General features: G+C 38.4%; 1 protein-coding gene across 2 annotated transcripts in view; it reads left to right on the forward strand.

Moving 5' to 3' along the window:
* The window catches only part of LOC126469753 (sodium-coupled neutral amino acid transporter 9-like), a 370,196-nt gene extending 364,334 nt beyond the window's left edge, over positions 1-5,862 (forward strand). For both annotated transcript variants that reach the window (XM_050096967.1, XM_050096968.1), the window contains exon 12: positions 4,791-5,862. In XM_050096967.1, coding sequence (XP_049952924.1) covers positions 4,791-4,965 — 175 coding nt within the window. In that variant the 3' untranslated portion in view covers positions 4,966-5,862. The remainder of the gene's footprint in view (positions 1-4,790) is intronic.
* The last annotated feature ends 4,331 nt before the right edge of the window (positions 5,863-10,193 follow it).

A 10,193-nucleotide genomic window follows, 5' to 3' on the forward strand; every position in this document is an offset into this window, starting at 1 on the left:
GTCCTGCTAACATACAATCACACACCTGCTTTAATACTTGATTTCAGAATGTAGCTGGAACCAGAACATGTCTGAGATTCATACATAAATGACACTCGATTGTGTACAACGAATTGTGGTTGCACTTGCAGTCTTTGTCAGTTTCTTGCACAATCTGCCATTCTGCAGTGGTGGAATCTACTCATTATAAAGCACAAACTTTCTGACTAGCCCATCCGTATCTTCATTTCCATGACCTATCTCAAAATCAAATACATTGAGTGCTAGCCTCCAGCACATTAACCTACTCAATGAATCTTTTAATCGTAACAGCCAATTCAATTTTGCTTGAGTCATTATGACTTTAAATTTTCACCCATATAAAAAACACTGAAAATATGTTATGTTATATATGAGACTCAGCATATCTTTCTCTGTAGTATGGTAGTTGTTCTCTATTATAGGCAACACAAATTCCTTTTCATAATTTGGAAAAAATAATATCAGTCAAGTTGTTAACAGTTCTTTCAAATGTCTGAACACATATGTGTACTCCACTAATCAGTAAAACTTCACTCCTTTATTCAACAGATGAGTGAGTGGCCATGCTATTTCCATAAATTTTGGCACAAACTATCAATAACATTTGACCAAATTCAAAACAGTCTGTAACTCCTTCTCTGTGCAAGGTGCCAAAAAATCCTGTATGACTTTTATTATGCTGGAGTCCTTCCAAACTCCTTCACGACCAATTTTTCTATGTTGAGAATCAGGCATACCGTGCACCACCACTTAAACACTTCCATTACTCATAATAAATCCTCTTCCATATCCTTTGCAAAGTGAGTTATGTTTTCTAAATAAACCATACATTGCTAGGTTTAAGTCATCAAAAAACTCTTCCTAAAAGGCACTGAAATATAGATAGTGCATTTTATAATTCAAATGGCATTTATGATGCTAATGGTGTCCTGACAGGACCATAAATGCTGTCTTTGGCTGATCATCTGATGTTGCTTACAGCTAATCATAACCATTTCACAGATCCATATTAGAAAATATCTGCATTGCCCTAGATTATCTAAAGTTCCTTTTAGATTTGGGATTGGATAAACATTTGTAACTGTATAATTGTTAAGGTACTGATGATCACAACTAAAATGAGATGCCTTCATCCCACCTATTTATTTCTTTGGGTCAGTCACTACTGGCATTTCCCAGGAACTGGTACTTTCCCCAATAATACTGTCTCATAACTATTGGTTAATAAATTCTTCCATAGCCACTTTTAGATTTGTGGGATATGGTACAGTTTATGATACACTAGCAGTTCACTTCCAGTTGGTATCCTATGCTTTATCTGCGGAGTCACTGGGAAAGACCCACAAGGATTGAACAGATTTTCATATTCCAACAATAACTGTTCCGTAGCTATCTTCTCTGCTCCCTCCATGTGCACAACGTTCTCCCTTAATGCAACTATACTGGTGGCTTGCTTAAGCTGTCTGAATTTGCTCTATTTAAATTTTCTTCCTGCAAAATTTCCAAACTGGTGACTGTCAACCCTTTGGAAACATCCATGTTTACAGGCATATATTTATCTATCCTGACAGGCACCACTGGCTCTCTGTCTAACTTCTGCAAGTATACGACATTCCATATTTCCTTTATTGGCTCTGTTAGAGACAATACATTTACAGGCTAATTAGTTCCCATACCCACCCTCATTAGTTTTCCCATATCTTATAGTACATTATCACACAAATCAATCCTTAGTGGCCACACATGCACTCTAAGTATTCATATTGCTCAAGGGATCAACATTACAGCAGTGAGGCACTATCGGCAGTTTCCCACCAGATGGAATGATGTCCAGTCAGGTTCTATTGTGCACAAAGCGAGTTCAATTTCAGCATGATAATTAATCAAGAAAACAAACCTTAAGCTTGGACAATAACTCTCACCTTTATGAGGCAAAACTTCCATACAAACCTGAATATTTTTTGCTCCAACCCAAAAACTCAATATCACTGAATCCAACAAATGCATGACATTCCATCTCACTCCGTGTACCCTATGCTGTTATGGGCCCCACCTGCTTTTCCCAATGATGTACAGCCTCCCATGGACAACTGCAAATAATTTTCAAAAAAAAAAAAAAAAAAAAAAGGTACAATTTCTTCCATCCACTAAGTCATCTAAGCAAAAGTCTACCACTGTTCAACCACAGTGGTAAAATTCCTTTTCTATCCCAAAATTGGGTCATAACATACAGTATATATCTTCCAGAGCAGTAGTCTGATCATATTTTCTGTTATACATGATACAAGTTTTAGTGCCTTTCAGTCAAACACAGTTGGGCCGTATGTAGAAGGTGTTCCTCCAACCAACATCACAGCTTAGCTGCTGTTAACAAGTTGTCTTATGGATGCTCATACATCCTCTTCTGCCTTACCAGAAAAAAAAGGTACAATTTCTTCCATCCACTAAGTCATCTAAGCAAAAGTCTACCACTGTTCAACCACAGTGGTAAAATTCCTTTTCTATCCCAAACTTGGGTCATAACATACAGTATATATCTTCCAGAGCAGTAGTCTGATCATATTTTCTGTTATACATGATACAAGTTTTAGTGCCTTTCAGTCAAACACAGTTGGGCCGTATGTAGAAGGTGTTCCTCCAACCAACATCACAGCTTAGCTGCTGTTAACAAGTTGTCTTATGGATGCTCATACATCCTCTTCTGCCTTACCAGAAAAAAGAGAAACCAAAGTAGTGGTACCAGAGTCTAGAATGGATTCCAAATTATTTGACATGGACTGATAATCTAACTGCTTTTGCAGCTTTGTATTGTCTGCCTACATTTGTACCATTGGGTTCATGAACCTTTGACCTACATCTGTAATATTTATCTTCTCTACACCAAGTTTATCCATTGCAAATCTTGTGTTCACAATAAGAGGAAAAATACAACAGGAGAGGACCCAGGACCAATACTCCAATCATACTTACTTCTACTGAACACACCTACTTACTATAGCTGAGTGCTACCATGGCATTCCTGGCATTCCCTATATTCCTTGGCATAATGTCCAGACATCCTATACTAGTGATTATACACTGTGTGTCCAGCTCTACATGGAAAACAGTTCATTTCACTCACTACATTGAAGTGGTGCTGCAGATTGTCACTTCATGGCAGTTGTAGACACTGGTAGCTCTGAAACTGCATGCAATGATGTAGCATTTGTGTTGACTGCTACCCTTACACCATTACTGCAGGGTGGTCCCTTCTGCCCCATAATGGTTTGTGTGGAAGGCTGTGAGAATCTTCCAGTACAGCAGTGAGAACCGATTCAAGAACACTGGCTCAATAAAACATTCTTTATTGTTTGTTATTTCTCATACAGTAGGCCAATGGCTGCACTCAGGAACTAACCATGGCTGGTGGCAGCTAGAGATGTTACTGAGGCAGCAGAATGCTTAGATGGTGTAAGATCTGTTGGTGGAAAGGTAGCCTCACTGATGCTCAATGAGTAATCAGCTCTGCAGTACAGCAATCTTGCAGTTGGTCTGATGTACACTACCCATGGCCTGAGGCAGATGGCAGACATGAGCAGACACCCATAGCTGAATCCAGGACTCTCAAAGACTGGACAGAGTGTCAGAAAATGGCATCGGCATCCAATGGATCCAATTTGGAGCCCAGAACAAATCGGGGCTAGCCAACTGCTCATAGACCACTAGTTTCTCCTAGTAGATGGTACTGCTCAGTGAACCAGTAGCTGCTCAGTTGCAACTCCAGCTGATAATTGCTGTGGAGATGCTTGGTGCAAATAGAAATGCTGTTATGAGCTGAGATTGGTGTATTTATATTCAAGGATGTTTTGTGACAGAGTTCTTTTCCCATCACACAAATGGCTAAGAAACATTGTTTGATGCTACATCATGTAGCAATCTGGCCTGCTGCTACAGTAGACCACTGTATTGCCAACATTATTGCAGTGTTCAATTGCAAAATTACACGTGTGGCTGTCCTGAATCTTCCATGGCTTACTGCTGTAGCCTATCTGAGACCAATGCTGCAACAGGCCAGTGCAATGCCAGTTTTGGTTTTCCTTTTGAGAAGCCCCTACCTGCAAGATCTGAATGGGGCCTATTTTAAATCCAGAGTGTGTTGACTGCTACCCTTACACCATTACTGCAGGGTGGTCCCTTCTGCCCCATAATGGTTTGTATGGAAGGCTGTGAGAATCTTTCAGTACGCCAGTGAGAACCGAGTGAAGAACGCTGGCTCAATAAAACATTCTTTATTATTTGTTATTTCTCATAAAATAGGTCAATGTCAATCCTCTTCACAGGTACCCTTTCATTGTGGTTGCACCTGTTGTAAGCAGAACTGTATCATTGAGGCACACAAGTCACCCCACCTTGGCGTGGTCCATAGCTCATGGGAGGAATCAAAACCTTCTATCTCACAATAGTAATGCACAAATGCAGTGGATCACATGTAAAGAACTTGATGACAGTAAGATTCTCAGTCACACAATGTTGAACTCAGTGTTGTGTTAAGAATATCTGGACAGAATGGTGATAAGGCAAACTAATGAAGCATTAAGCTGTTTTAACTATTATTACTCACCAAGGAAACTTTCATGCATTACCTTCCATGTCAGTGGTATATGGTACATGTCCATTGTTACTCACTCTATTGTCACATAATTTAAAGGATAAGTGTTGTGCTACACCCTTCTCTACTATGCAGCATACTTTCATTTGACTTTATGTACAAATGTTTATTTCTATTTCAGGTTCACAGGTGCTCTCAGTGGTCTTATATACATCTTTACTTTACCTAGCCTGTTACATCTTGCATGCCTTAGGAAACATGGAAAACTCACACTTGCTTCCACAATATTCCATCTGTTGATTCCAGTTATTGGGGGAGTAAACCTTTTGTCTCAGTTTTTTGTATCTGATCATTAAACAAGTGTCAGTCAGCTATGAATGAATAAATTAATTTTCTCACAGTGTTTTTGGTCAAGATGTGCAACCTAAGGTTGTAATTTTGCAACTGTGTGTGTGTGTGTGTGTGTGTGTACTTTAGTTGTATCTGTGACAGAAAATACTTTAGGTATTTCTGTGGCAGAGAAGTTTTTTTACCAAATCAGTAATTATCAAAACATTACCTCATACAAGGCAAGATTTTCTTTTACTTTCATAATGGAGGATTAGTCAAAATTGTTAAAGCAAAAGTGTAAGCAAAAACATTTCATCCTTCAATACTGTAGTTATATTTCTGTTTCCATTAAGTAATATATATTTAATAAATTTTTAGAAAACTGTGTAAACTGAGTAACAGTGTGTCAAATGTGGTTCATCTCATTATAAAGCTGAAAATATTTTGTATGTTACGATCAAGGTTAGTGTCCTCTCCTTACAAACCAGGTATCTTTTTACCACAATGTTTTAATCTACTGTAATTGTTATGAATAAAATAAGAGCATAAAATACTAGTGTGTTGAACATGTAACAGTATGCTGCTCTGAGCTGTAACTCACCACCCAAAATAAATGTACAAAGGAATGACTAAGTGCATTTAAACATTCAGAACAATGTAATACTAATAATAACAGTTACTATAATTATTATTATATTTATTACACCATTGTAGAAATAAACAATGTCTAATGCACTGTACAACAATGATTCTGACAAATATGCAACTACAGTGTGTCAACTATTGATCTTACAAATCTATACTAAAATGATGAAATCTGTCAATGCTATGCAATGAGTGAGAAATTAACAAATCATTTGATTCTTGTTAAAAAGGAAGATTTTGCACAACTAGACGAGTTTATTAAATAATTTATATCTTTTGATTGACTTTGAAACTCTGTTGAATTTTGTGTGTGTGTGTGTGTGGGGGAGGGGGGGGGGAGGGGGGGGGGGAAGAAACAGAGAGAGAAAGAGAAAGAGAGAGCACATCCATCTGTGTGATGTATGATAGAAATGTCTATTTAGTCTTAATTTCATGTTTGCCAACTTCGTCTTCGTATAAATTAAGTCATAGCCAATTTACTAACTTTCTTCTGCAGTCACAACAAGTGGAGAAAGTAACTACCTTTGCCATAAAAAATAATCGCATATGATATAATGCTTCAGAGAAATGCAAAAATAAGTTTTTGTGAGATAAACTTCAGTAGACAATGAATAGTATCTTAGCAAATAAACTACTCTGAACAAATTATGACCAAGTTTTATATGTTTTCATCCCCCTAACAATAGGTTGTTAGGGGGATGGGCAGGCTGGATCCAGAGGTATGGAGTATTTTTAATAGTTTGGAAAATGAATGATGACTTTTACATACCCATAAAAAAGTTCCAATTGAACCTTGTCGAAAACCTGCATAATACTGACTTTTAAATGGTTTTTCTTGAAAGAACACTTGAATATCCTATACTTTTTTCCCTTTCCCTGAGAGTTAGGGCACCTCCCACCCTCCCTTGCTCCTGGGTATGGGCATTGTTGTATGTCTTTCTGATATTCTAATGAAGCACAGAGTTGTGAGTATCTGTCATCCACCAAATGGAGAGGTGGGTAATTTCCTCAACGGCTTCAGTGGCATAGTTGATCAAGCTGGACCCAATGATCTCACACAAATGAGCAACTCAAAAATTGATGCAAATTTCTGTAATTTGGTAATTTAAAACTATTAAGTTAGATTGGACTCGTACAATCCTACAAACGTGGTGACTTCAGACACTGCAATAACAGAGTCACCCTCCAACAGACTACTCTCTATAGTAATCATCAGAAACAGTTAAGGTAAAACTCAGTTTAGTAAACTGGAATGTTACTACCCTCCTCATTATTGCCAGCAAATAAACTACATATGTTGGTACTGCATAAATTGTACATGTAATTAAGCAGAAATGAGGAATAACTGCTACAAACATCATCTCATTTAAAAATGCACTATCTAGGGGAAAATGGGCAGTGTCTATCAATTAAAAGCAGTAAATAATAAAGAGCACAAATTCTGCTCTATTCTGTTACGGCATTTTGACCCCTGTCACTCAATTTAAAAAAAAAATTAATACAGTATGTTTCTCCATATCAGTAGGAAAAGATAGAATAAAAGAAGCATTTATGTCTCCAACTGCATCCTGTTGTTGTTGTTGTTGTGGTCTTCAGTCCTGAGACTTGGTTTGATGCAGCTCTCCATGCTACTCTATCCTGTGCAACCTTCATCATCTCCCAGTACCTACTGCAACCTACATCCTTCTGAATCTGCTTGGTGTATTCATCTTTTGGTCTCCCTCTACAATTTTTACCCTCCACGCTGCCCTCCAATACTAAATTGGTGATCCCTTGACGCCTCAGAACATGTCCTACCAACCGATCCCTTCTTCTAGTCAAGTTGTGCACCAAACTTCTCTTCTCCACAAACCTATTCAACACCTCCTCATTAGTTACGTGATCTACCCATCGAATCTTCAGCATTCTTCTGTAGCACCACATTTCAAAAGCTTCTATTCTCTTCTTGTCCAAACTATTTATCGTCCATGTTTCACTTCCATACATGGCTACACTCCATACAAATACTTTCAGAAATGACTTCCTGGCACTTAAATCTATACTCAATGTTAACAAATTTCTCTTCTTCAGAAACGCTTTCCTTGACATTGAGAGCCTACATTTTATATCCACTCTACTTTGACCATCATCAGTCATTTTGCTTCCCAAATAGCTAAACTCCTTTACTACTTTAAGTGTCTCATTTCATAATCTAATTCCCTCAGCATCACCTGACTTGATTCGACTACATTCCATTACCTCGTTTTGCTTTTGTTGATGTTCATCTTATATCCTCCTTTCGAGACACTATCCATTCTATTCAACTGCTCTTCCAAGTCCTTTGCTGTCTCTGACAGAATTACCATGTCATCGGCGAACCTCAAAGTTTTTATTACTTCTCCATGGATTTTAATACCTACTCCGAATTTTTCTTTTGTTTCCCTTACTGCTTGCTCAATATACAAATTGAATAACATTGGGGAGAGGCTACAACCCTGTCTCACTCCCTTCCCAACCACTGCTTCCCTTTCATTCCCCTCAACTCTTATAACTGCCATTTGGTTTCTATACAAATCGTAAATAGCCTTTCGCTCCCTATATTTTAGCCCTGCCACCTTCAGAATTTGAAAGAGAGTATTCCAGTCAACATTGTCAAAAGCTTTCTCTAAGTTTACAAATGCTAGAAACGTAGGTTTGCCTTTCCTTAATCTAGCTTCTAAGATAAGTCATTGGGTCAGTATTGCCTCACGTGTTCCAACATTTCTACGGAATCCAAACTGATCTTCCCCTAGGTCGGCTTCTACTAGTTTTTCCATTCGTATGTAAAGAATTCGAGTTAGTATTTTGCAGCCGTGACTTATTAAACTGATAGTTTGGTAATTTTCACATCTGTCAACACCTGCTTTCTTTGGAATTGGAATTATTATATTCTTCTTGAAGTCTGAGGGTATTTCGCCTGTCTCATACATCGTGCTCACCAGATGGTAGAGTTTTGTCAGGACTGGCTCTCCCAAGGCCGTCAGTAGTTCTAATGGAATGTTGTGTACTCCCGGGGCCTTGTTTCGACTCAGGTCTTTCAGTGCTCCGTCAAACTCTTCACGCAGTATCGTTTCTCCCATTTCATCTTCATCTACATCCTCTTCCATTTCCATAATATTGTCCTCAAGTACATCGCCCTTGTATAGACCCTCTATATACTCCTTCCACCTTTCTGCTTCCCCTTCTTTGCTTAGAACTGGGTTTCCATCTGAGCTCTTAATATTCATACAAGTGGTTCTCTTTTCTCCAAAGGTCTCTTTAATTTTCCTGTGGGCAATATCTATCTTACCCATAGTGAGATAAGCCTCTACATCCTTACATTAGTCCTCTAGCCATCCCTGCTTAGCCATTTTGCACTTCCTGTTGATCTCATTTTTGAGATGTTTGTATTCCTTTTTGCCTGCTTCATTTACTGCATTTTTATATTTTCTCCTTTCATCAATTAAATTCAATATTTCTTCTGTTACCCAAGGATTTCTACTAGCCCTCGTCTTTTTACCTACTTGATCGTCAGCTGCCTTCACTACTTCATCCCTCAAAGCTACCCATTCTTCTTCTACTGTATTTTTTTCCCCTCATTCCTGCCATTTGTTCCCTTACGCTCTCCCTGAAACTCTGTAAACCTCTGGTTTAGTCAGTTTATCCAGGTCCCATCTCCTTAAATTCCCACCTTTTTGCAGTTTCTTCAGTTTTAATCTACAGTTCATAACCAATAGATTGTGGTCAGAGTCCACATCTGCCCCTGGAAATGTCTTACAATTTAAAACCTGGTTCCTAAATCTCTGTCTTACCAGTATATAATCTATCTGAAATCTGTCCGTATCTCCAGGCTTCTTCCATGTATACAACCTTCTTTTATGATTCTTGAACCAAGTGTTAGCTATGATTAAGTTGTGCTCTGTGCAAAATTCTACCAGGCGGCTTCCTCTTTCATTTCTTAGCCCCAATCCATATTCGCCTACTATGTTTCCTTCTCTCCCTTTTCCTACTACCAAATTCCAGTCACCCATGACTATTAAATTTTCATCTCCCTTCACTATCTGAATAATTTCTTTTATTTCGTCATACATTTCTTCAATTTCTTCGTCATCTGCAGAGCTAGTTGGCATATAAACTTGTACTACTGTAGTAGGCGTGGGCTTTGTGTCTATCTTGACCACAATAATGCATTCACTATGCTGTTTGTAGTAGCTTACCCGCATTCCTATTCTTTTATTCATTATTAAACCTACTCCTGCATTACCCCTATTTGACTTTGTATTTATAACCCTGTATTCGCCTGACCAAAAGTCTTGTTGCTCCTGCCACCGAACTTCACTAATTCCCACTATATCTAACTTTAACCTATCCATTTCCCTTTTTAAATTTTCTAACCTACCTGCCTGATTAAGGGATCTGACATTCCACGCTCCGATCCGTAGAACGCCACTTTTCTTTCTCCTGATAACGACGTCCTCTTGAGTAGTCCCCGCCCAGAGATCCGAATGGGGGACTATTCTACCTCCGGAATATTTTACCCAAGAGGACGCCATCATCATTAACCATACAGTAGAGCTGCATGCCCTCGGGAAAAATTATGGCTGTAGTTTCC

The sequence above is a fragment of the Schistocerca serialis genome, chromosome 3, assembly GCF_023864345.2.
Source record: "Schistocerca serialis cubense isolate TAMUIC-IGC-003099 chromosome 3, iqSchSeri2.2, whole genome shotgun sequence".
Classification (NCBI taxonomy): domain Eukaryota; kingdom Metazoa; phylum Arthropoda; class Insecta; order Orthoptera; family Acrididae; genus Schistocerca; species Schistocerca serialis.